At 40.6% G+C, this 27,997-nt stretch overlaps 1 protein-coding gene across 2 annotated transcripts; it reads right to left on the bottom strand.

Annotated features, from left to right (window-relative positions):
* Positions 1 to 51: 51 nt before the first annotated feature.
* Positions 52 to 27,465, bottom strand: NELFA (negative elongation factor complex member A). 2 transcript variants are annotated; one of them, XM_050710526.1, is made up of 12 exons: positions 27,416 to 27,465; positions 26,445 to 26,709; positions 19,239 to 19,410; positions 17,929 to 18,090; positions 16,908 to 16,997; positions 13,223 to 13,353; positions 12,975 to 13,044; positions 12,099 to 12,187; positions 9,386 to 9,497; positions 6,887 to 7,140; positions 5,771 to 5,870; positions 52 to 4,271 (listed from the first exon to the last, which is right to left on the bottom strand). In XM_050710526.1, exons 2-12 carry the CDS (start codon positions 26,694 to 26,696, stop codon positions 4,087 to 4,089), a joined length of 1,617 nt encoding a protein of 538 aa, XP_050566483.1. In that variant the 5' UTR covers positions 26,697 to 26,709; positions 27,416 to 27,465; the 3' UTR covers positions 52 to 4,086. The 2 variants fall into 2 exon arrangements, with proteins under 2 accessions (XP_050566483.1, XP_035403215.1); XM_035547322.2 differs by lacking the exon at positions 27,416 to 27,465 and adding an exon at positions 26,835 to 27,149.
* Between the last annotated feature and the right edge of the window lie 532 nt (positions 27,466 to 27,997).

Here is a 27,997-nt window from a genome sequence, read left to right as displayed (position 1 = left end):
TCAGCATAATAAGCAGAGATTTAATTAAAGAGTAATCAGTCCATTTCCTTAGAAAATCTAAATTTTTATTATACATACTGTATTACACTGAAAATACGTACCCAAAGACAGAATATTTTGAATTTACAACTGTACAAAAAAACAATAGAAAACATACGGGCTATGCGATAGATGTAACAATTCACAAAATGACATTTCTCATTAAAGGCACCAGATTCCCAGAGGGCTCTGGCTTAACATTTTTTAGTCTTTTTTTTTCCAGTCAGATCATACTACGAAAATATGATTCACTCTTCAATTGTGTAATGTCAAAGTCTCACACTCCTTGCAACTAGACAAGCAATCTGCACTTTGACATGACTTAGTCAAATTACAATTTCACACAAAGGTGTCAAGCAACTAGCAAAGGCTCCTCTCCATTGCATCCAGTATCCTACGGTATTTAACTGAAAGGTTAAGTGGCAAAGCTACCAGTGAGAAAACAAGTTAACCCACAGAGAAACCAAGTTAACCCACAGAATACTGGCCCAACACTAGAGTGTTAACCATACTAAGTTTGGACAGCTTTGTATGGAGATAACTACAGAGAACTAGAGCAGGAAAAGTGTTCTGTCTAGAAGGAAGAAGGAATCTGTAATCAGGACTCTTGCTCTTGGGCTCACCTTCATTAAAACAATTTCATTCTTTCTGGTCCTCATGGCACTCATGAAAGAAAAATGGAGCCTAAAGAAACCCGGACTTTGCTGTAGGGCAAGTTCTTAAAGAAGCCTGTGTATGCAGATGTGTTCTTTTTCCCCCCCTTAAGAATTAAAAATTTGGACAGGAAATAAACACAAGCCACTTTCATTGCTATAAGCCATATTTTCATTCATATTGCGCCCTGACTTGCACATCGGACAGGTAGGTGCTTCTTTACAAGCAAGGACAAGAGAAGCTGGGACATCCTGCCTTGCCGAGGTCCAGCAACACTTAAAGTTTGGGCTTGCTATTTCCTAAAGCTTCATGCTTGGGATGAGGGAAAGGACACAAACAGCTCTAAGAAGACTCTGAACTACTTCTCTGGTCAATTAGTTGGTACATCAGCAAGTCATTCTGGAGTCAACAGATGTTTTTATTTAGTCTTGCAGCACACATTGAGCTTCATTGTACAGAACCCAGCTAACAACTAAGTGACTGAATATTTAAGACAAAAAATATCAAGTTCCAGGACCAGATTTTGTTCTGTATGCAACAATTCCATTATACTGGAATTTAAATGTTGATGTTGCCCTTTCTGAACTGTCTGGCACACTACTTTCAGGCCACTGGTTCAATGATTTCATTCTCTGAACCGAAGAGCTCCATGTAGTTACTTCTTACCGTATCGTTTTAAGAACATTGCAAAAGCTTCCCTTTCTTTATGCATTTAAAAAAAACCTTTCTAGATTCACAGATCAAGTTGAAATAATGCTATGGTGTTGAAGGTCATAAAGTCACTTTAAAAAATAAGTTACTTTGCAGTGTCATCTTGATCCTAATGACCTAACAGAATTAAAAATACTGTGTTTCTACTTAAAATTTCCATTTATTGCGTGACTGACTTCAAACAAACAGGCCTGGAGACCAACTTTGTTATGCAGCAAAGAATAGGCAGCAGCAGGGTAGGCTTCCAACGCACTACCGCACTCGGATGACTCAAGTGCATTCTAGAAGGACTTCTTGAAGAGGGGAGGGACAGCTCTCTCCATCCCAACGCCACAGGTCTGAAACGCAGACTTGTGCAGACTAAAAGTTTAGTGAGGTACCTCCATTAATCTCAAGTAAGCCAAAAGAGTCATCACACAGCAGCACTTTGTCTCTACTAAACTGCAAAGAGTCTTGAAACAGCAATTTATAATAACAGTACATGCCCCTCAAGCCAGTCAATTTTCTAAAAGTTTTTTTTAATTGTATTTGGTACTTGCAGCTTATCTAGCAAGCAGGAACAGTTAAGACAGAAGTATCATACATATTTACTTTACAGGAAACTGGTCATCACAAAAAAAAAACTTTAAAAATCTGAATGCAGAAAAGGAATGTCACTTTCCTTTAAACCTTTCTTTTAAAAGATGAATCCTTTTATATTCTATTCTTAGCCCTTACTGTGTAACATAACGAAATAAATTATAGCCATGAAAATGCATTTATACTGAACTCATCCTAAAAACTAAAACCTACTACTCATCCACACTTGTCAGGCTGGTTTCTAGCTGCTTAAAGAAAAAACAATCACAATCTACACTGCTTCTGAAATGGGCTAATAAAGTGGAGGAGAGCCCACCGTGTGAGTTATATGTGGAACCTAACTTTCACCCTAAAACATGCACAACACTCCATAACAGTAGCAGGTACCATCAAATAACTTGCCCACTACAGGAGCTAGAACATTGTGTATTTGCTCAAATATAGTTAAGAAATCTATAATTTTGGTCACATCTTAAAACGCTGTAGAATACAGATTCTCGTTACTTATGCTTTCCACATTCAGTTGGATAATAGGTTGAAAAACAAAATAAAAATGCAATAAAAATTCCTCAATAAAAAATATTCTAAACAAACAATCACCTAAACATCTTTGTTAGTATATAAGTACTTATGGGATTTGGTCTGCTTTCTTTTCAGAAAAGAGAAAAGCCTCATTTTGTCCTAAGAGTTCCACTTTAACAGGAACCTCTAAGCCAGCCCAAGGTACCCCCTCAGCATTAGAAAGCCATTAGGCTACTCGTTGTATGTTTTCCTTCTAAGCACCATTCCCAACTAAGCACAGCTCCACATACAAGTACTGGCAGAAACCAGGCATTTAATCCAAGTCTCCCTCAAAGAATGAAAACAAGTCTCCGAACAATGAACCTTGAACTATGTACACATTCCCAATAAATGCAAGCTATAATTACACAATTAAAGTCAGGTTAAACCAGTGGTGTGAAAACAGTTATAAAGATAAAAATGTGCTTCTATTAGAAGGGGACAAGTATAAGGCACATTTATATGCCAGTATAATTGTAGCCACATTAGTGATTATAGTAATAGCTGCACCGGTAAGAACCACAGCTATACTCAGCTTTTTGGATCAGGGCTTGGTAATCAAGCAACTTATGACTGCTCAACCAAACAAACATACATTAACACTGCCTCAAGACAAGTTTTGTTTTGCTAACCATCTTATTCAGAGACATGTCAATCACTTGGAGGGGCATTTAAAAATGCAGCTGCAATCAGTCTTGAGATGTACTAGTTTTGTTTCCTCCCAAGCAGTTCAGAGGGCTTGACATGCAAGAGCCACAGATCAACTTCTACCCTTAGACTTCCATGGCAAAGAAGTATCACTCCCACACAGCAACAACCCACGGCTACTTTTCTTTTTTTGCCTAGTTTTGCTATTTTTTCAGAAAAAAACGTGATACTCAGTTTCTCTGGATCTCAAACAATGCCAAATATAGACTAAGTCATGCTGGGCATGGTCACTGACAATATAGCAAGCTAAAGCTGCTCAATCCCATCCTATGACCCAAGCATAAAGAGGCTAAACAGACAGTGGGTACCATTAGCCACTAGACATCTGCCACCTGCAATATTCAGTTATACTGCAGCCAAATTACAAAATAACCAAGCATTGACCTGTGGTGCTTTAAGTGTCCATTCTTACAATGGAACCCACGTAGCCAAAGAAAATGTTTTTTTACAATAAAGATCTGTGCCCTTGTTTAAATGGTAAACTGTGAATGACTGTGCAGTAGTCTTCTCTTGTGGTACTCAGAAGTAAACTGCTCCCACCTGCAATCTTTCAGTTGTGATCTCCTTTTCCAGCATTTCAAACTGTAGGAAAACAAAACAAAAAGCCACCAACCACTTCCCCCCTAAGATCACCTTTCCTTTTACCGTATTAAAAAAAAGTTTGACATCATCATCTTCTGCATTCACTGAGCCCAGTTAGGTCAAAGAGCCACAACTTCTATGCTGGAGGGTAATAAGAAATGTACACATGAATGCCATTTTGTACAGTTAACATACTTTATGAGCTGGTTGACTCTAAGCTTGATTTGGTCCAGTCTGCTGCTGCTGCATCTCTTAGGAAACATTTGTTATAGGTTTGTACTTCTTGAATCTGGTCCATTCACCAGTAGCATAGTTCATTTCAAAGACTGTATCAACCAACATAGTGGTGCTGCCAGTGCCATCTGCCTTTGGTAAATCTTCTGTATGCTCACTGAGTTTGATTTGAATGATGTCACCTTGCTCTTGGCAAGGATTCTCTGTGAAAACAAGAATAGAAACGAGTTATACATTTCAGCAACATGAAAAAGAGCACCTGATAGAGATTTAAAATCTCATGCCAAAAAAGAAAACCAAACAAACCTAGAACTAATAGCAAGTAATGACACTATAGCAGGTAGCCACAAACCTTTTACATTGCATACATCAGACTACATTTTAAGTACAACGAAACCAAACCCCAAAAAGATGAACACATCCAAGGCTAAAGTAACTAGACAAACAACAAAAGGGGGCCAGGAGCATGCCAATATCATTTCTGTCTGCCTTAAGAACTGTAAGAGAAGCTTATATTTAGATAGAATTTGGTAAACCTGAACTACCAGAGTTGTTCTATTTGGGATACATTTCACAGCTGAAAACCTCATCAGTTTTCAGCAGTTGTGGAGGCCCAAATAACTTCACTGAAATCACTCGCCCGTAAGATTTTCCATTTCAGCATGAGTATTGAACGGTAAATGTCAAGCTATTGGAACTGGCACTCAGGAACTCAAGAATATCACACTTGACAGTTATTTATTCAAATTTCAAAAGGTGTTGGCATTACTACTGTAGGAATTCATATTATTATATACTTATGTATTTCACATAAACAGGTAACAGGTGCACACTTTCAAAAAAAATAAGATTCTACCTTGCATCACAAAAACATCACTGTATGTATTAAAGTACATCCTGCCACTGCATTCTGAAGTAGCATCTAGTACTAAGAGCACCCTCATGAATGCAGGATATACAAAACTTTCTTTAAGCCCAGTGATCATCACAGTAACTCTATCCTGGCCATCTTGAATACCACATTAATAACTACATTAATCCAAATGCACGAGCCGCATTTAGGCTCCAGCACTCCAGTGATAAGAGGCATTAAATACCAAATTAGAAACCAGAGCTAGTACAGATGAGAGTTCACTTAAGGATTCTTACAGCCATTCTCATCTTACAGTTAGTAGTCTGCTGGGTAAAACAGCCTTAGTGTATCAAGGCCAGTATAGTATAAGACAGCTGATCTGTGATTCATAGCACCTGTAGCTACTCAAAGTGCCTGAGACAACAGCTGCTACATTTCTAACACTATGGAGCTCACGAAGAGGTTCTTAAAATGAAACTGTTACCTCAAGTTGCCCTAAAAGAAGGTGCATCCACCAGACTTCTAGACAGAAGACTTGGACACAGTCTGTTCATTGTTCTGACTGGCTGGCTTATTTCTCCTCAACTCTCGAGCGCTGATATCACGTGTTCTGTTCTATATATGTTCTGTGTTTAGTGGCTGCTGGGACAGTTCGATTCTTATCGGACCAAAGGCCCAAAGACCCGTTTCCAGGTAGTCAGAACTTCAATCCATAAAAATACACACAGTTCAGAGTAAAACAGAGTAAGCTAAAGCAAGACTCTTGCACTCACACATGTATATTCAGAAATGCTACACTATTTCAGATTGGAGTACTGAAAAGCAAAGTAATTTAGTCTCAATACATGCCTCTGGATCCTGCCATGAATCCAAGTATAAGAGCCTTCTCTGGCCTTGTAACTTTGTTTGCAGTCTTGAACATTTCCTGTGCAGCATACATTTGCTCCCTCTGTAACAGATACAATAAATATGAATTCCAGTGGGGAAAACACTGCCAACAGGTACTGTATTAATACCAAGAGACAAGAAAAAGAATAAGGTAAATGTTTTATGTAGACATAAAATAGACAAAATCCTTAACCTCAAACTTTTCCCTATTTAATGCTTACTCCTAACACTTGCAGCAACAACTGAATTCTGAAACACACTGAGAAGATTCTTTAAATAGTTATAGAAACGTGTTAAGAGACTTGATGTTTACACTATCCATTCTGTATTACAATCGTAGTTTTTTTTTAATGCTTCCTCTACAGCCCAAACAGCCTTGCTGTAATTTCAAAGAATTTTTTCAGTAGCTCTGCTTTACTTTTAAAAAAGAAGTCACACAGCTTCTTAAAGTGCAGATCTTGCAAGCTAGGCTTACAGTCACGCTTACTGAAATCTTCAAAGCGGTTGCATCTCAAATTGACTACCTGCTTAACTTGAAGCACGCACATAATATACAAACATACCAGCACTAAGAAGCTGTAGCACATAAGTAATTGCTGTTTAGTTTCCTTCTCACTCTCAGGTTTTAGAAGATGTGTAATGGGGAGTGGGAAAAGAAATCACGGCTTTTGCCTTTATTCTATTGGTACCTACTCTCCTACCAGTGCAACAACATGATCCCTTTTAGCAGCTCAACATTAAATGCAACAGCTCTGCTGGAAATATGCCTTTCCCCAAAATTCTTTGTAAAAAGGAACAAAATAGTGTTATGTAGTAAGCAGCTGTAAATAAAGGCATCTGTAACATTGACACTGCACAACTAAAGTTGTGATTAACATTTAAACGCAGTGATGCTAATGAAGCCACAAAAATGTTTTCATTATCTTTGGTTGCAGATAAGCAGCTTCAATCACTCCATGAACCTAAGGCCATGAATTGTCAACATATCAAGTAAGATCAATAATAAAAATTTGCATATTCTAATCTACATCAGAAGTTACAGTTAAGAATGATTTTTTTTTTTTTTTTTTTACTTACTGTAAGAGAGAGGCTTTTTTTCGGTGGTGGCTGTTGCTGAGTTTGAGGGGCCACTTGTGGTGCTTGTGCTGCAGGGGAAATGGCAGGAGGTGTGGTAGGTGTTAGGGGTGAGGTAGGTGTAGTTGCAGGTGTGTTAGAGTTACTATTGTACATGGGTGTTCTTTGTTTGAATTGTGCAGGAAGAGTTGTAGCATTTGGAGCTGCAGGCTCTTCAGTCTGTCTGTTAGTCTGCAAGGCCTCTCGTGCAGAGCCAGCTGTGAAAACCAATCAGGACAATAAAAGTTATAATCCACAAACAGGTACCAGCAACACCAATGGACTTTATTAAGAGATCTAAAAATTTCAATTCTTTCATTTTAGCGCCATGACTCAATATGCTGTCTAACACCCATCTGAAAAACTGAAGAGCTAATATTCCCTCCACTCATTTGCCTTCAGCAATCAGACAGTGAGTAGCTTTCCAATATGGATTGCTCTGTATAGTACCAAGTTTTATGTTTAATGGACATCAGTTATTAAATTGATCTACTTTAACTTATATTGCTATAAAAACTGTATGCTGACCCTACCAAGATTATTGCTGTACTGTTATGTAGAAGCCAAAGAAAAATATTTCATAATTTTTCTACCTAATGTAGCAGCAGCTTCCAAAGAAAGGGTAATTAAGCCTCAGCCAGTAACAAATACTGAAAATACATAAATACTTCAACAGATAAGAGAATTAAATGCAGTCTCCAAAATAATTCATTTAAACACTAACTGCTAAGAGGGCCCAAACTCCTCAATATTGAGGAGCCCTAACTTTGATTTTTTCCTCAAAGTTCATTTATTCACCTGTACTTGACCATACAGGGGAGTTACTATTGCAAACCTGACTGCAGCTGAAGATAAGTTATACAATCAAGTTACTGTGATTTCACAAGTTACTGCACTGTCCAGCAGACAGCAGATACCCAGCACATGCTCTGGTTAGTTATATTTTATTGCAGCTTCTTGACACAGGCACAGCTTTTAGTACTTTCCATGACTCTCATGAGGTTTAAGCTAACCAATTTTTACTGCATTCACAACAGACTAAAATGCAAATACAGATCAGCTCAGCTGATAATTCAGATGAGATTTTAGAGAATTTGAGCGGTCTACCATTTATTCATCTAGGCACAGATATAGCATCTGTCTTAGCAATATCGCTCTTACCCAGTAAGATGTGGAACAGGATACTGGGTACTTGAACAAACATTTGTAACAATTAGCTGCCTACTAGTTTTGTACAAATCTCTTTAAGTTTTATTATAGGCTTCCTCTCATGTCAGAATAATTGACTTGCATAAAGTAACATATGTCAATTACGCAACCTCAGATCATATGAAACCAACTCCAAGGATCGTGTCTCTCTCATTAAGAAAAGAGTTTTATATTCCATGCCCATATGGAAAGCTAGATACCCCACGCTCCAGAAGAAAATAAGGTTAGAAAAAAAAACAGAACAAAGACAGAATTTTAAACTAGGCTGCTTCTGCTGTTGAATACATTGCCAACACCCTGGAAAATAATACTAACTGCTGACAACACTGATGCGCTTTTGGCTGCACTCCTTCCAGAGATGCCAATTTTCTGCCAGGGAGATTTGCATGGACCTTCAGAGAGATTCTGAACTGTTTCAGAGCCAAGCTAAACGATCGGTTTTCGCATATGACTTTTTCTATTGTGACCAACACGCCACAGCTCACATAAAGGCAAGTGTTACAGTACCAGATATCAACAAGCACTTGTTAAAATAATGCATTAGACTGCAACATCGGTTCTCTGTTAACTACAAACTCGGGTAATGAATCCCAGTCATGCACATCTGTTACTGCAAACTGGTATGTTCCTTTAAGACTTTACATCCAGCAGGGAAGGAAAAGTAAAGGAAAGTGTGTTAAAATACAAGACGGAGAAAAAGTATTGTACAGGAGTTGTTTTGTTCTTTATAAACTGCTGACGGTTTTCCAACACTGAAAGAAATGTAGCACCTCTCAAGTATGATGGAGCTAAGGTATTAGCTATCAGACATAAAAAAGTAAAAGGAAAAAGGAACAGCCTATGTGAAAGCTAGCATGTACCTGCTTCTAGGAACACACGACTCTTGAAAGCAGTTATCCATCTTGTAAATAGCATGCATATGGTTGTGTCTATATTAACTATATCTTTATGTATATTACTGGTGTTTCTTTGGGAAAGAAAAAATTGTATTTCCCACTATAGGAAAAGAAAAAACAACCAGTAAATTAAGTCAAGCAAGCAAAGCAGTCATTTTAAGACATAAAAAGAACAAGCATTTTCTTTATTTGGTTAAGTGCAGACCTGTCATTTAACCTAAAGGCTGGGTTCTTGCAGTGGATTTTTAGACTGCTAAGGTCAGAGTTGAGGGACAGTATGTTTGTGAGAAGTTAAACAGTAAAACCGTACAGAGTTAGAAGTATTAAGTTCCAATAGCAAAAAAAAAGTATCTTTTACCTGGCTGTGTTTCAGAGCTTGGGATATATGAGGAAGATGGCACCACACTGGGAGTAGCAGGTAAATAACTTGTAGAAGGTAGTGCAGGCTCATTGTTCAATGAGCCAAGTTTCTGTAAAACAGAAAAGTGTTATGGTCATAATGCATGTACTTATGTGCAGCTTTTCCATTTTAAATACAGCTTCAGAATTAGTACTGCTAGAATATTCATTATGGGAACTTAATTATGGACTCCTCTCAGAAGGTTCAAATGAGAAACTTGCCCTAACTCCCTATACAAACTTTGTACATTAGAATTACCTTAGGAAGAAGAAAAGCAGCTTTTATTTCTCATAATTCAGATCAACGCTGCTTTCAAAGACACAGCTGAGCCAGAAAAAGGTATTATTGCGATGGAATATGTACATTTGCAGAGTTGAACTGCTGGAATCAGAGATGCTAAAATTAACAACCTATCCTGTATGTTGTATTTTTCCTAAGTAAAACTAAGATTTAAAAGACTCGCAGGTACTCAGTACTGTACACCAACCATGATTCTTAGCAATATTTAGCACTGACTGACCCTACTCTCTACGGACAGCAGCTCCCAAACAGTGCTGTCAATGGAGTCTGTACTCGCAAACCAGGGAGTGCTTGCAGCCACCACAGTTCAGGCTGCACAGCAATGAGTGACCTCCAGCTGCCTTCAGTTCCCCTGCCCCATTTCTTAGTTATGGACATGGAGAACAGGTACCTGAAAAAACTGCATGGATACTATCTAAACATTTTCACAGAATCATCTAGGTTGGAAGAGACCTCAAGATCATCTAGTCCAACCTCTGTCCTAACACTAACAAGACCTCCACTAAACCATATCACTAAGGACTACATCTAAACATCTCATCTAAACGTCTTTTAAAGACCTCCAGGGATGGTGACTCAACCACCTCCCTGGGCAGTCCATTCCAATGCCTAACAACCCTTTCAGTAAAGAAGTTCTTCCTAACATCCAACCTAAACCTCCCCAGCGCAACTTTCGCCCATTCCCCCTTGTCCTGCCACCAGGCACGTGGGAGAACAGACCAACTCCCACCTCTCTACAGCCTCCTTTAAGGTACCTATAGAGAGTGATGAGGTCTCCCCTGAGCCTCTTCTTCTCCAGGCTAAACAACCCCAGCTCCCTCAGCCGCTCCTCGTAAGACTTGTTCTCCAGACCCCTCACCAGCTTTGTTGCCCTTCTGTGGACTCTCTCGAGCACCTCCATGTCCTTCCTGTAGCGAGGGGCCCAAAACTGAACACAGTACTCAAGGTACTCAAGGCCTCACCAGAGCCGAGTACAGGGGGACAATCACTTCCCTAGACCTGCTGGCCACGCTGCTTATACAAGCCAGGATGCCATTGGCCTTCTTGGCCACCTGAGCACACTGCCGGCTCATATTCAGCCGACTATCAACCAATACTCCCAGGTCCTTCTTGGCCAGGCAGCTTTCCAGCCACTCATCTCCCAGCCTGTAGCGCTGCTTGGGGTCGTTGCGCCCCAGGTGCAGGACCCGGCACTTGGCCTTGTTGAACTTCATACAGTTGACCTCAGCCCATCGCTCCAGCCTATCCAGATCCTCCTGCAGAGCCTTCCTGCCCTCGAGCAGATCGACACACGCACCTAACTTGGTGTCATCTGCAAACTTACTGAGGGTGCACTCGATCCCCTCATCCAGGTCATCGATAAAGATATTAAAGAGGACCGGCCCCAGCACTGAGCCCTGGGGGACTCCACTAGTAACCGGCCTCCAACTGGATTTGGCTCCATTCACCACAACTCTTTGGGCCCGGCCATCCAGCCAGTTTTTAACCCAACAAAGCGTACGCCAGTCAACTTCACAGTCTGCTACTTCACAGTAACTTCACGCTACTTCACAGTTTTGCAAAAGCTATGTCCTGAGATACAATTAAAGAAAGGTAAAGCTGCACCAGTCTTTCCAATGTGTCCTACCAGAAAGGATTAAAAGACCCACACTACTGACTGTACCACATTTAATATTGCCTTTTCAGTAGATCAACTTTTTTTTGGGCAGGGAAGAGGAGAGAGTAGAGAAAAAAAGTACTGTTAAGAGAAGGTGTGGCCATCCCTGAACTGTATGGGTTTTAGGAAGAGATTATAAGCCATGGGTATTCGGACAGAAATTCTGCTGTATTTCTCCTCCCTCGTCAGTAGTAATGGGACTGACTGAATCTAGTTACAGATTGATCTGGAGACCTCAGAAGAAGCTGTCTTCTGAATTAAGCATCATTTTTACAAGATCACAAAGGAAATGGAGAAGAGAACCACTGAACAGTGCTAGCATACAGGTTCTTTTCCTCAATCCAGGAGACTTAAGTTTTTGAAGACTTCTTTCTTACTTCGCTACATAAAATTCATCTCTCCCTCCTAGGCACGGCCCAATGACAAGTACTCCTCACTCTGCATCTGTGCACACTGTTCCACTACGGTCACAAGGGATGCAGAGCCTTGCAGGTGGTCCCAAAATGACTATCTCACTAGGTACAGGAAAGTTCCCTGAACCTGGGATCTCTGACAAGAGGCAGCATTTTTTTTTTTTTTTTTAAAAGTATTGAGGCATGCTTCAACAGCTTAGAAAAATATCATTAGCGTTTTCAAATAATGTGTATCATGGTCTCCTCATCTTTATGCTGTTATTTGGTTTGGGGGTAAGGTTTTTTGAAGTTTTTTCTTTACCTGTGTAGACACAAGGCCAGCAGCATAATCTGGAGTAGCATTTTCTACTACTGTTTCTTCTTTGGCTTGCTTTTCCACAACTTCTGTATCTATTACATAGAAACAGAAGTCAGTTCAACGAAGTTTTCTTAAATAGTGAATTAGATTTACTTTTAAACAAGAATATAAAACCACATTTTTTCAGATTCTGCTAAACCATGCCTCAGAGGCATATGCTAAAGTTTACAGTAATGAATATATAGTAAACTTCATAGACAATTTTATAAAAAACAATGGTGGAAAGAACCACAATATAAACACACATCAAGATACAGCAGCTGTGCAATTAGGCAGGACTAAGTTTTCTGACAGTAAAAATCTTTTTTTTTTTTAAATTGCAATTGTGATTTTATTCTGAGATAGGTGTTTCTGGAAACAAATACAAAAAGGTTGTTCTGGGGGTAAAAAAGCTGGCTACCATATCTTCCTGATACTTAGTGCACTATCCCTTGAGTAAGAGTAGTATATGAGATATTCACTTTTTAAAGTCTTGCCTGCAATTTTGGAGATAGAGATTTTTTTTTACAAGATTACTCTGAATTTCTTTACATGGCTGTGCAACCAGTAGAAATAAGCATAGCAAAATCTGAGAGCAATTTCAGACCTGAAGCTAGTCTCACACCCATCTTTGTTGTGCAAAGCACAAGTTTTTAACAAGGCACATTACATTATGATTAGTGGCACTGGGGAAAAAAAGTGGAATTCCTCCCTTCAGGCTGCTTGTTGCCCTTTTTTCTTGGGAGCTTACCTGAAAATGAGTTTTAACAAATCAAGAATAAAATAGTACTATAAACCTAGATCTGATTTCCAAGTACATTAGCAGTGTTCTATACCAACCTAATGTCTTTCTTCTTCTCTTTGCTTCACGGCCAGCACCTACCATATCCAGCTCAGAGATATCTAAAAGCTGAAAAAGAATGCAGAATCACAGTAAGTTATTAAATTTTTGTCAGTTTATATCTAAATATTATCCTTTTTTTTTCTTTAGCATACTGATACTTGATTCAAAACAGCATTACAAACTCACTTCTAAACTGGGAGGAGATCTGAGTGGAATGCAAGCGACAAAGAAAGAGTTCACCTACCTTTACTCCTCTTTCTTTGCGCAGAGGTGTTCGTGAAGGAGGAATAGGAGTCCTGTTTCCAGAAGGGCTAAATACACTAGGTGCTGAAGTACTCCTGAATGGAGCTTGTTTTGGTATTCCTTTGAGTGGTGCTTAAGGAAGATCAAAAAAGGCAGCAATTGAAATACTCGCTTCATTAGTTACATAGAACAATAATAAAGAGTTCTTCAGCTTTTTTCCCTTCTTAATAGCCCTCCACCCCCTTAACTTCAAAAGTTTCTAATGTGGAACTGTCTACTAAACGTTTTTCAAAGGTCAGATTGGGCTTTACCCTTCAAACAAGGAGTAAGAGTCACTCCCTAGAATAATGCTTGCAATTCCAAAGCTTAATAAGTAATTTTTATTACAGTTACATGCCTTGAATGTTTTTCTGCACATTCTAATGAAGTAAATCAAATAAGCTGTCAAAATAACTGCTATCAAAATACACTTTTCAAACATACGTTTATACTTTCCTTATTTACAAAGAACAAAATTCAAACACACAAAAAAGTATTAGGCATCAACGTTCTGACTATTGCCAAAGTTAGTCTTTGAACATTAAGATCTAGTTACTTGGTAAAACTGTATCTAACCAAAGATTTTGGCCAGAGGTTGTTAAAATTCCTGTAACTGACTAACGAGTGCTCCTGCAAGCTTCTTCCTTTTCATGGAGCTTACCATTTATATTTACTAAGGAGTCTCATCATAGCACAGGCTGTATTGTCACTAAAGGGGTCAGAACATGAGACATCAAGGTGCTTGAGCGTGTCCACAGAAGGGCAACAAAGCTGGTGAGGGGTCTGGAGAACAAGTCTTACGAGGAGCAGCTGAGGGAGCTGGGGTTGTTCAGCCCGGAGAAGAAGAGGCTCAGGGGAGACCTTATCGCTCTCTATAGGTACCTTAAAGGAGGCTGTAGTGAGGTGGGGGTTGGTCTATTCTCCCATGTGCCTGGTGACAGGACGAGGGGGAATGGGCGAAAGTTGCGCCGGGGAGGTTTAGGTTGGATATTAGGAAGAACTTCTTTACTGAAAGGGTTATTAGGCATTGGAATAGGCTGCCCAGGGAAGTGGTTGAGTCACCATCCCTGGAGGTCTTTAAAAGACGTTTAGATTTAGAGCTTAGTGATACGGTTTAGTGGAGGACTTGTTAGAGTTAGGTCAGAGGTTAGACTAGGTGATCTTGGAGGTCTCTTCCAACCTAAATGATTCTGTAAGAATCAGATCCATTTGTAGATGTCACGATGTACAGGACATCATGGAAGAACCAAGATTCACGATGCCTGGGTTGAATACTAGTTGCTTTGATCCAAAGCAAGTTTTTGCCACCAACCTTTCTACTTTTATAAACCACAGAACATAATTGCCTACCCTTACACTTAAGACAGGAGAACTTTGGCAGCACATTGTAGCTGAAGGGGATACCAATACTGCCCCATCAAGGGTGCCACCACTCCAATGCAGGACATGGAGGCTGACCATCAACGCTGCACAGTTACTGTGCGAGACAGCACAGTCATTAGAGCCACACCTGGAGAGTTAATAAGCTGCAGGATAGCCACCCTGGCTTCTTCCAGAGTGTCCCAAATCACCACTCTTACTAAAAGTGGCATCAGTCCCATTCATATGTTAATGCTTGGTTCTCCCACAGAAGTAACTACATTCTGCACCTCTGAATATAAATGCATGAATCTGGCACAGGAACACGCTCCCCAAGGAAGTAGTCACAGCACCAAGCCTGCTGGAGCTCCAGAATCATTTGGACAATGCTCTCAAACATATGATTTTATTTTTGGGTGATCCTGTTGGAGTCAGGAGTTGCACTCGATTCTGACTTGGAAGGAACCCACAAGGATATTCTATGATTCTATTTTTTTTTTTTTTTTTTTTTTACCTCAAAGGCTCCCAATTTCCACCATCCCTGCCTTTTAAGGCAAAGAAAAAAAACAAACCCTAACACCTTAGATTTTAGAGAAGCTAATATATAGTTTGGAAGTACCACAAGGTTGGATCCTGCCTCAGATGAAAATGCTATTTGGCTAGTGCTGTTATATTGCTTCTGCAGAGCTAAAGGCTTTTGTAATCCAATGGAAGGGTAAATTACTGCTTCACGCGAGGGTTTAAAATTCTGGAGCTGCTGTTTGCACCAGGAGGATCCAACTTGGCTCTATACCACAAGCAGAAAAATTGCTGCCTCAATAGTAAGCAAAAGTTTCTACACTTAAGCAGCTGTTCCCCCCCAACTTTACAGAGTTACCCCTCTATCTCACACTTTATATAAGCACTAAAACCAGCAATCTTTTATCAACTGCTAAAAAAATCAGCTAGTCAAACACATGTTTGTCAGGTCTTTGAGCCATCTAACAATCTCCTCATACCCTACAATTTGATCAACGTTTTAGATCAAACAATTTTGGTTTGATGCTGTATACCCTGAATCCCTCTATATATTTTACTGAAAATATTTTCAGCACAGGACAATTCTCTGACCTACATGAGGTAAGTTTCAGCAGTGGAAACCCCAGCTGGTCCCATAACTGGTATTTCTAGAGACCACCTGGCTTTAAAGGCCAAAAGACTGCTTTAATATTCAATGGCTGAAATAAAAGTTAGAATAGAAAGTATCACAGAACTAACAGTCAGTTTCTATATGGGACGATTTTTAGTTCAAATTTCAACCGCACTTCTTGCATTTATGCAGGAAGCACAAACGTGTGACTAAACACTGATGCTCAAATCTAATACATTAAAATGCATCAAGAAGGTGCCTTGTTTCTAGATGCCACACCGAGAAATTATTCAAGTTTTATACCTCAGCAACATACTGGCAGTCAGAAAAAAATCTAGCTACGCAGTGATTTAGAGTGTTACTAATTTCAAACCCTCTTCTTGCTCCCAAACTTATAGAAAAAAATCAGGCAGTTAGGAACTTAGTGAACAGTTGAAATTCTTCCTTCAGCTTTGCATTAATTATTATACATCTTTTTCATGTCCAATAAATAGAAGGCACTGCACATGCTTAGCTGCAGTAAGCAGTGTTCCACTAAAGTACTGTGTTACTAAACGCTCAGAAAACGACTAAGAATATCACAATGATTGGTTGGCTCTTAACTGAATGTTCCTTGCCCTTGCTTGCATCTGTTTGACAGATAAGAAAACTGCAGGTAAATCTCCATTATGTTTAAGCTAGCCCCCTTGGGAGTAATCACAAGTTATTCCACGCACTACAGTTAAGAGTATTTTCCCCTCCCTTTCTCTATGGGGAATTATATGGATACATGCTAGTTTCAATCTACTTTGCAGTATTTCAGAGACCACAGCAGATTACTGTGATCCACTCACTCCACTCCCTTTTGGAAGAACATAGCTTAGTCAGGAGTTATTCCTGGAATAATGCAAATCAAGTTCTTACTGATGTCTATAGGCACGATCTATCTGCACATGTTTTAAATAAGCATGGCAGATATTCTTGCTATCTGAAAAACCACCACTCTTGTTCTTTTTGAGAAAACTTGTTAAAAATTTTAAACAGCTGTAAAGAAAGGAGATAAATGTTTTACTTCAATATAAGTTAAGTTTTTGTAGAAAACAGACTTAGTATTTTTAGTCTTCATCAAACGTTGTTTTATCAAATTGTCTTTCAGGGAAGCGATACAAGTGAGCCATACTTGTTGTATCAATCTTTTTGACCAGTCCCCTGCCTTTGGCATGAAAAGGCACTCCTGCAGTCTTCTTGAGCTGTTGTGCAGTTTCTGTTGCTACAAAAAGAAAACAAAACCCAAAACTTCAGTTATTAAAAAAATCTGTGCTGAACAAATACAATACTTGGCTTCTCATAAAACATTAACTAATAAATTAAAAGGTGGGAATATCAAGAAGAAATGTGTTTTTAACTAAACAGGGCATTTATGTAAGGTACACAGTATTTGGCAAAATGCAAAGTCAGTATGACTGTGCAACTGACAAAATGGTCTAAGCTAAAAAAGATCAGAATAGACAATTTATTCAATAAAGAGCTAAATAATTAAAGAAAATTTCATGCAACATAAGATTTGTAGCTTTTTTTTTTTTTAAAAAAACACTGACTACTTAAGCCACAAGCAAGAATCAAACTGCAGCAATACAGCAGCAGGTGAAATAAACTCCTAAGATCACTCAGATCAGCTACCAGTATCTACATGCATACATACGTTGTCTTTCGTTAGTGAAAACCCTATTGGCTTTCACCCCTCCATAAAAACATACTGAGCAAAAGAAAGCGTTAATTAGCAGAGCAGCTCTTGCTCCCTGTTGCAGAAACATATGGCAAAATAAAACTGTCATACCAGTTTCATTTCAGGAGCTTTAACCAAAGCTGTCCCTCACAAGTCTTCACAACTGACTTAAATATACCCACAAGAGAATATATCCGTGCTTTAAAAAGATGCAGCTTTTTGTATCCCTTTTAAGTCTGAAGAGCATTTCAATCAAGACTAACATTTTAATATAATCATGGCTAGAATGACTTGCACCTGCCTTCTTCCACACATGCCTGTTTATCAAGGCACATGCATAGGGGGAGAAAAAAAGCTTTTATAACAGAAAATATTGCCACATATATCTTTACGGGAGAATAAAGCTAACAATGAATTTTCCTTTCACGATTTAATTTGTTACTCAGTGTTATAAACTAGCTGTAACACTACTTACACTTCTGCAAGAGTTCAGCTCGGAGAGTGGCACTTTTAGGTTTCCTTTTCAGCTGGAAGTGTTTCACTGGGGGAGTAAGTGGCCCAGCTAGTGTTGTCAAGGCATTTTTGTTTAAGTATTGGCATTCCAACGGCAACATAGCTGACGTTTCACATTCACTTACTGCATAAAGAGTTAACACAGTACACATGGGTATAAACATCTGATAGCTAATTACAAAACTCTACAACTTGACTCTACAGGTGTTTTAAGTTTTAGATTACTCAATTAAACACCAAGGGTAATTTAGTTCCAATTAAAACAGTATATAGCCAGTTAATAAGGTGGTTTTTTTTTTTTTACATTAAGTTCATAAGAGCTCCATGTTAATTGCCTAGACAAATTATAGCAATCATAAATGAGCTACCATTGTTAGAGTTAAAAAATAAAGAAGGAATTCTCAGACTCTTCCTTTTTGTGTAGTTTTTGGAGACTACTAAACAGAAGTCAAAACCAGGAATGTGGATAGACAAATCAGAACCAGGAATGTGGATAGACAAATGATCATTTGTGTACAGTAAAAAACAAGATGCTTCTGCCTCCAAGGCATTCCACTATCGGAATATCACAATCCTAACTCCAAGCCCATTTCTGATCATTGATGCCTAAGGGGCTTTTTCTGGGCAATTTGCTAAATCAAACCCACTGAAACAGGAGTGGCTTTGCATCAGCATTTACAACACAGTTTGAAGTAGAAACTGTGCAAGTGCCTGGGCCGGTATTACCAGCTACTGGACCATCCACAGCTAGTCAGACAGCAAGTTAATGCTCCTTCTGACCTGTCCTTCCCTCAGCACCTATCATTTGTTGGCTAGATGAAGACTTAGGGCAGAGATAACCCACCCGCCCCACACAGGTGCTGCAGAAACCTTTCTTGTTGTTGTTGTGCTTAGCACAACATACAAGAGAACAGTGTTTAACAGCTTAGCTTATGAAGCTGCAGTAACCCAGTATTACCTGACTGCACATACAGTCCGTCTACAGCGCTAGTGAAACCACATTAACTTGTATGCTGCCCTTCACAAATACTGAGGGACCCGGTGCGAGTTCTGATGATTTGTGAAGAGATAATTTAAGAGGTTACCATTCTTCAAATGTCACAGTTCTAGTATCATGCCAGGTCATGAACTGTGGCAGTTATGAGAAGACATACTGCTTGTCCCGATACCAATACTGCTAAGACAGTACAGTATCTTCACTCCCTGTGAAGAGAAAGGTGGTTCCTGAAAAAAGGTATCGTATTTCTGTAGCTTTCTACAACAGACACTTACCTTTTTCTCTAAGCTCTCCTAAAATATCTTGAACATTGGGATTCTGTTCTTCAAGATCAAGGTTAAGGGAGCCAGTATCTGGAAAGGATTTTAAAATATCAGCTACCATTAAGACCCAGGGGTCTGAATCCAAGGTAGCGAGCTGGATAATTTCAGTCAGTGCCCCTTTCATCTAACAAAAAAAGAAAAAGAAAATCAGCCAATTGGAAACCATTTTAAACAGGTTGTAATTGGGTTAATTATATATATATATATATTTAAAGACACTAGTATAAACATGCACAATGTTTTACTACTGGGGAAGGGAAGAGGGAGACTGCTTCAACACAGTTACACATTAATTACAGAATGAAGCAAAGGATTAACCGAAGTTTTTCTTAGTAAATACTATTTTTGGTCTATCTAAAGAGTGTGCTTTGAGCTTTTGGCAGCTCAAAGCTTCATTCAGCACAGAACATTTTCACTAGAAACAGGCCACATTTTTAGAGCATTGTCCCTGTACATTCTATGGCCCGCTTACACACCCAGTGTACCCACAGATTACTATCAGTCAGTATTCAACTAGAATACAAGTTAAGAACAGTGTCTGAATTAAGATGTACCCTCTTTTGTGCTACAGAATAAAATAGCAGACAGACTGTATCTACATCACACAAATGTAAGCCAAGTCCTCAAAATTTTAGTTAAGCTTAGGCCAAAAATTGTTTCATGCTAATAAAACTTGCAATACTTGACAAAAACTATTACAGAAGTACACCCAGCCCTCTAATGCCACAAGTAGTTACGATTTCCCATCTATACTAGGCTTCTGTAGTGAGATTTTTTTTCCTTTAAGCATTTATCTCAAAAAAGGGGAAACGTAAAAATTAATGAAAAATATAGTCATGGTAATTTTTTGAATTACTGATCAACAAGCATGTTAGCATTATGAAATAAAAATCTAGTGATTGCAGCTGGGATTTTAAGGAGTGAATTGCTATTTCTTAAAGTAGCCGTTTTAATTCATTAAATTTGCTTAATTCATTAAATTCAGCTTAAACCTCTGAAATAAACACTTGTTTTTCTTAAGAAAACTGCTCATGTAAGCATTAAAAGTATTAGCTTCACAAAACTAAGATGATCAAGATGTAGTGCATTACCTATCAAGCCACAAACATCAGAGTAAAGTCATCGAAAATGTTTAGATAGACTATGTGTATGGTATCAGCATTAAAGAACTTATGATCAAGTATAAGGAAACACTTGAATTTTGACTATTCACAGCTGATTGTGGCCCATTACAATGTCTACCTGTTTCTGAACAGAAGGAGACAAGCAAAAGATTTGTCTTCACCTTAATGCTGTATTTATTTCCCTTCATCTCAAGCTGGCCTTCTCTCATATGAAAAGATCTAATAAGCTTACTGTACTCATGCAACCCTAAGAAATGAAAGCTGAATTTTTGCTCTCCATTCCGCCCCCCCCCCGCCAAGCACTTTTAAACCTCAGCAGTCAGAGGCAGACAAACATTCACATTTCCCAGTTCTCTTCACCCACACAATGTTAGTGCCCTCTCACTTCAGTCAGGTGTAAAAACAAGCGCTTTTAGAGGGCAGTTTGTCCTTTAACACGAGCAATGCTTCGTGTGCTCACAAACAAAGCGGATCAGTTTGTCCGGCTGCAAACCGAGTAGCTCCCAATAGCTTCCAGCTCGATCAGCCCTCGGTGTGGCTCACTAGTCACACATCAGAACCGGGAGAACAGTAGAGCAGAAAGTTGACAACAGTCATTTGCCATTTTCAGCAGCGCAATTGATTTGCTTTGGATCAAAGTGACTGCATAACCATGGCCTCACACTGGTCAGCGTGCTGTCAAATTTAGCCAACGCTTACCCAAGGGAGGGAACCAACTTCTAAGGCTCTAGTCTTGGGTGTCCTCCACAGCTCTTTTCTTTCTCGGTAAACATAAAAATCCCTCCCAACTCCACACAGATTTGTCAGTCTGTTCTAAGCCTACACTGCCTGTCACAAGTCGTTTCTCCTACAGCAGATGAACATGAGTGTGAATACTACCCAAAGTCCTGTATTCTCATATCTGTCCCCTAGGGATTCAGGACTGCTTTATGCAAAACACCTGAAAATTCAAAACACACAAGGACAGCTGCTGAAGCTGTGATTTATTTCTAACCTGTGTACCAGCTTTTATCTGGACACCACAGATACACAGATAAATGCATAGAATGCAATTTTTCCATCAAAAACTCAGACAATAGTTGGAAAAAAGATGTCCCCAGTACCCTCCTAATTTAGCCTTTGCATCTGCTCCACTGAACTCACTCTCGCACCCAAAATTCAGAGTTCCATCCTATATTACATACGTTCCTATGGCACTGCTGTCCAGGCAAGTTACATCCACACTGCCCTCGGGACAGTCTGAGCTCAGGCCACTTACTGCGCCACAACAACTACGCTTGGCACGATTCTGGTTCCTTCAAGGAAGGAGCGCAGGAAGAATTTGTTCGCCTAGCACTGTACAAGTGACATTATCACATAGCCTCCCAGCAGATGGTAACAGAACAGTCCCTGCCACGCACAGGCACGTGGAAGACTCTCCACCGTGCACTGTGAGCGACCCAGAGACCTTGCCTGAACACAGGTTTGCATTTGACAAGCCTGGATTTGAGTTTTGCTGCAGGTTTGCCTCCAAGCTGCAATTTAAATACACATTCCCAGTTTGCAGTTCAACTGGTAGCCAGAAAAAAACTTTTGTTGTCTGAGAATGCATGAAACACAGCTTAGCATTAGAGAATCCTAGGTATGTTTTTTTTTCCCCCGTTACTTTTCAGCACAGCCATAATCCCAAAGTCTTAATTGAGTAATATTGTAACACTGGGTCAGGAAGAGCCTGATAGGCTCCATCAGTGTCTTGTTAGGCATGAACATCAAGATCAGATGCAACACGTTCTGGCACTTCTCTCATCTAAAACTAAAGGATCTTAAGTATTTTTCTCAGCCTGCTGGCATAGAACATGACAAGGAACATAACAAGAAAGGATCAGGCAGGATGGAAAAAGCCCAGGAACAGAGACAAAGGGAGATGAATAACGGCTGTGCAGGAAGAGCATAGAAACAGCACTGTGGGAATGGGTGAAGAGAGGAAACATTACTAGAAATACACCGTCATAGCTCCAGCAAGACTTCTTGCAAAGCATTCCCACTAATTTGCTTGCTATTAGGCCTAAATTAACGTGGGACTATGCCTTTAAACAACTGCACCAATAGCTGGCTAACAAAGCCTATCAAGCTCTAATCTTTTAGGGGCCACAGGTTATATTTAATAAGTACCTGTGCAATTACAGAGCATTTTCATTAAGCTAAAAGCATTGGATGGAAAGCACAGTATTAATATTTATGTGCTACAAAACTAGGATGGATCAAATCACACTATTGTATATGTATTATTTTAATAATGACAAAGTGTAAAGTGGCCAGAAGTAGTATTAGATTAAAATACATATTGCGTCTCAGAAAAATGGACGTTAAATGTAGGCCAGAAAGCTGCACAGCAGCCTGGCTGTTCTGAACACGGAGGGAAAGTGAGTGCCAGGCACCTGCTTATGCCTTTGCACTAGTGCCCCACAATTCTCACTTGCATGGATAGATGACTCCTGGTTCATACAAGCAAGCAAAAAAATAGACTTTTGCTCTCTTCTGCACAGCTCCAGTCACAGAAGGGCTGTGTACCTTACTTTCGAGTTACTTTTATGGAGCACAGAAGCACACAGTCCTCATTCCAGACCTGACTATAACATCAGTCTAACCCTGAACAAATAATGAAACCCTGGCACAAAACAAAAAACCTTGCTGTCATGGATGTGAACTGGGTGAAAAGGAATATAATATGCAAAATAAACAGAAGTTACTGCTCTGCCAACATCACCACTGAAACCCTGGTCACCACTACACTGAGCATTAGGCATTACTTCAAAGGAGCATGATTATCTAGAAAGAGCTCAGCAGAAAAAAAGCTGGGAGGCAGGGAGATTTGAGAGTTCACAAACTCTGTCCATAGAAATACAGCAGGAAAGGATATTTTTGATAACTGCCTACAAAACACACTTAACTATTAAAATGAAAATGGGAGCCAATGATCCTTATTAGTCAGTGGGAACAAACAAGCTGTAATGAGGTTCACAGCATGATAAAAATTTAGGTTTATTACTTATCCCACAGGAGTATTACGAGGATTAAGTCACTAATATATACACGATATTTGGAGCAGGGACTGAAAACAGTACAAAATTGCAGGATATTGCATTTGAGAAGAAGCATAACACTTCAGCAAAGGACTGAGCTTTCAAGAGAGCTCATTGAAGATTTGCTTGTCTAGACTGCAGCCTTCACAGAGATTTAGAAAGGACAAGCAGCCAATTAAATCCCTTCTAAACCAAGTAATACCACACTTCTCTTGATTACCACATCAATTTTTACTCAGATGTCTGCCTCCAAATGGTTTCCATGCTATTCTACGCCAGTTAAAATGCTATTATAAAGAGAACAAAAAAAGGTTTTGAAGAGAACTAAGTTCGATCTGTTATCTAGAGAGGGAAATATCATTTAACACGACCAGAAGTATATCCTGCATCCTCTATCACGATCCTCAAAGCTTTACAAAGCTGATGCAATGTTTTCTAATACTATTTTAAGTTTCCAAATGCCAGGTCAGTGCTCCTCACACGCAATCTATGGACTGGCACATGGTATGGAAAACATACATACTACTTCCCAAAGAGACTAATAAAATAATTTCATAGTCAAGTTAAATCACTTTCAGATATGAGAATGATTTCCAAGTGAAGAATTTCACTTCCAGACGGCTAGCTACAGGTATGCCAGTTAAAATAGCGCAAACATCAACAGTAAGCTACATAAATAGGTTTTATCTATGAAGACTTGTTATCAAACTCATCACGAGTGTCTGATAAGACATCCCCTTCAGTCAGCAGCTTGGTTCCACCAGCTTTTTTTTTTTTTTTTATTATTTATAGAAGGAAGACTACGATGATACTAGCAGAGCTACTAACAATGTTAAATGTTTCTGCCTCCTTGGTTTTTCATTTTTAAAAGGAGGGTTTTTTAAGCTCTTCCTCTCAGTAAAGAATCATGTTCCCTCCAAATAATTAAAATGTTACAGGTACTTTGTAAAGGGCTGAAGATACAGTAAATCCCTTGATTTACTTGATTACATCTTCATCAAGCGTGCTCTGTTTACCAAGAGAAGATTAAATTTATGATTGACTTCACAAACAAAGAAATGAAAAATCTCACAGCATCTTTTGTTTCAGCAGTAAGAAGAGCTTTATATTTGGAATACAACTAATCACTGTAATTATCTATAAAAAAGAACAGCAACCAACTTGCTCTTATTTAGATACACTTCATCTCCATGGTTAAAAAAAGCACAAACCAAGTGCAGTTGCTGGCTACCTGTTCCTTAATTTTAATCAAATTTAAAAATAGTTTTTATGTATCCAGTGAACACACAGGGCATTTCAACATATTATTTTACTTTGCTTCAATGTTGCTCCCTCAGAGAGCTGGCATTTGACTGTTATTTATGAAGGAATTTTACAAAGCATAGGGACCTTTCTCTTAGGCCTAAAAACCACCACTAATTTGTTGGCTTTTTTTTCTGCACACTGCAATACTTATTTCTTCCAAGCTCCTTGGATTTTCACACAACTTCATAAGAATCTTGCATACCCAACAGTTCATGTGAGCCTATGGAGTTCCCTAACCCTCTCTTTCTGGCCTGTTTTTTTTTTTGTTTGTTTGTTTGTCCAAGACACAACCGCATCTGCCACATACAAGTAAGACGGCTTGTGCTCTGGACAGGCACTAAGCATTAATATCATATTTAAAAAAACAGATGAAACATACTGAGCAAAAAAGTTTTTTTTTTCTTTAAAGTCACAGCATTTACATGCAACTACGAACATCCACACAGACATATAGTGCATGTAGGGGTCTGTCTTTCCACAAACTATTGCTTACACTTCACGTCTGTGCATTTGCAGCTTAGAAATACACAAAATGCAATAATCAGAATTATGTAGTCTCCCCACACCCTATCTAATACACATGTATATAAAGTCTAAGCAGCCATGTCCTACGCAAGAGACTGGTGCAAGCACAGCTGGGGTGCAGATTAACTGTGCACCATCTCCGTAATTGTTATGGGAAACCATACCACACATGGCACAAGTAGGATAGGAATTCTTTAAACCTGACTGATTCACATTAAGCTTCTTCAGTCACTCTTCAGATATTGCCCCAAACACCAGTAGGTAGTAATAAACCAGCTACAGATGCAGTATGGTCCAGAACCAAGTGAATAAGATCTTCTGGACCTACAGGTACTGCTTGCATAGGCAGCTCAGGCTTCCACCAGCCAGCTTATTAGCCGGGGTAGGAGAGTAAAGGAAAAGCACCAACTGTTCTCAGAAAGGTAAAAATGTAAAAATGACAGTTTTCCCCTCAACTAAGATGTGAGTGCAAGAAGGTGGGAAAAAAGACACTGCTCATCACAGACCTTATATCCTCCATCTCCAAAGTTTCAGCACTTGCTGCTGTCCTTCCTAAATCCAAGATGTTCAACTCAGGACACCTACACAGCTGCCAGTACTAAAGAAGAGGAGTTAAGGAAGCCTAACGCACACCGCTGCTCCTAGCCACTCCTGCCCCTCTCCTAACCCTGGAACGGGCTCAGAAAAGCCCTCTCCTCCAAAGCAGCGCCAGAAGCATGCAACCCGCCCCAAAACACAGCCCTACACAGCCCTTGTGGAAGTGTGAGAGAGGTTTCGGGTGGAAAATTGCTTCCAAAAGCCCAGCGGCAGGCTCGCTGGAGGGCAGGGGGGCAGCAGCAACGCCTGAGGTGCGCTCTCGCCCTGCTCAAGGGAAACCCGAGCGCTTCTCCTCACACCACGGCCCCCTGCCCTGCAGGCCAGGCCTCGGCTCACCGAGGCCTCCTTTTCCCCCTCTTTTCTCCCTATTTCTCCACGGGAAAGCGGCGGGGAGAAGCTCCCCGTACCCCCCTCCCCGGCCACCTGCCCTTGAGGAGTATTTAAAACAAATTAATGAAGAAAGACGCGTGGGGGGAGGCGGTGCTGGCGCTGCCGCCCCCCCTTCTCCCCTCACGCCGCGGCTGAGTTCCCCCCGGGGCTCTCACCTCATCCACCGCCCGGCGGGGCAGGTGCAGCATCCCCAGCAGCAGCTTGAGCTTGACGGCCGAGGAGAGACCGTGGAAACAGAGGCGGATGTTGTCGATGACGGACGCCGTGAGGAGCGAGGCGATGCTCGGCGGCGCCCACAGCTCGTCCGTGGAGCCCAGCTTGTTGTGCAGCCACAGGCCGGTGTCGCTCTCCCGCATCGACGCCATCTTGGGAGCGGGGCGAAAAAAGAGGGGGTTCTCCACGGGCATCTTATGAGGACACCTAAAGCGAGGGAGGGAGGGAGGAAGGAGGGGTGAGGACCCCTGCGGGTCGCAGCCGTGTTCGTAACCCAAAATGGCGGCGCGCTGCGAGGTTGGCTCTAGGGAAGGCGGAGAGCCTGCCGTAACCTAAAATGGCGGCGCCCAGGAGGCGGAACGTAGCGAGGCTGCTCGCGTCTCTCGCTCAGGTGCAAAATGGCGCCCGCCACAGGCATGTCTTCCGTAACGCAAGATGGCGCCGGGCGGCCCCGGCTCGTTGCGCCTCACGGTCTTCGTCAGCGTCCCCGGGGCTGTGAGGCGCCGGCAGCCAGGAGCAACGGGGTGCCTGTTCCCCGCTGCTCCGAGGCAGAGGCCGGCCTCTCGGCGACTCAATGTGCCGAGCTGCCGCCGCTGAGGGCGGGAGAAGGGCTGAGGGCCCCGCTGCGAGCCCGCCCTTCGCTCCCTGGGGTTGGGCCGGCCCTCCCGGCGCAGCGAGGGGAGCCGGAGGTGGCACCACGTCTCCTTCCCTCACAGCCCTCGTGTTCTCCCTCCCACCTCACATAAGGCCCATATCAGCCGTGTTTCTGCTTTGCCCGTATTGAAAATGCACCCTGTGTCGCTTATTAACGTCTAATTAAGGGCTAATAACATCTTCAAGTGCACCCACCTCCCTCATTTCTGGCTGCCTCATCGCCCCCCTCCTTCTGTCAGCCTTTTGGCTTTCTTTTTACCTCGGCCGGCTAGCACAGCGTGCCAGCGTGGTTGCTGGATGATGAAACTTCCCTGTAAGGCTGTCATTTAACAAAAATGGAGTTGAGTGCCTTTTTCATCGTTTTCCCCGGAGATTTTTGTGCTGGGATGTAGGAGGTTACCTCTGTGTGATAGACTAGCGGTAGCTACTCACATTGGGGGTTATTAAGCATACATTCATATTCCCTTGTGATTCAGCTCATTGTTATTTAAATATGAAAAATTAATCAATTGCCTAAATCCCAGAAGATTTAGAGTTGAGTGTGGCATAAACGGTTCATTTTAGTGTCTTTCTAGCTGAAGATAAAGCAAAGGAGTTGTAGGAGTGCACAGCAAATTCACTTTTTCTCTGTTCTAAGCTTTTGAATGAAAATGTTTTCTTTGCAACTTTCTTCCTATAAAGGAGGCAGTTTACAACCTGACTTCTCTAGGAGAGCAGAGCAGTTATTGCTGAGGCTCTTTATGTTTCCTCAATCCTGTTACAGAATAGGTTACTTTGTTCTCATTGCAGCTCTTGGTCTTGGCTGCTCGGGGTCTATGTTACCCTAATTTTTATCAGTGTG

The sequence above is a fragment of the Cygnus atratus genome, chromosome 4, assembly GCF_013377495.2.
Source record: "Cygnus atratus isolate AKBS03 ecotype Queensland, Australia chromosome 4, CAtr_DNAZoo_HiC_assembly, whole genome shotgun sequence".
Classification (NCBI taxonomy): domain Eukaryota; kingdom Metazoa; phylum Chordata; class Aves; order Anseriformes; family Anatidae; genus Cygnus; species Cygnus atratus.
Note: the sequence above shows the minus strand (reverse complement) of the source record. Positions and strands in the feature narration are given on the sequence as shown.

Coding starts and splice junctions, on each gene's coding strand:
- NELFA (XM_035547322.2), bottom strand. CDS start 26,920: ATGCCTGTGGCGGGCGCCATTTTGCACCTGAGCGAGAGACGCGAGCAG. Junction 26,710..26,834: donor CCTGGGCGCCGCCATTTTAG/GTTACGGCAGGC, acceptor CCCTCGCTTTAG/GTGTCCTCATAAGATGCCCG. Junction 7,141..9,385: donor AAGCTCTGAAACACAGCCAG/GTAAAAGATACT, acceptor TGGTTTTCACAG/CTGGCTCTGCACGAGAGGCC.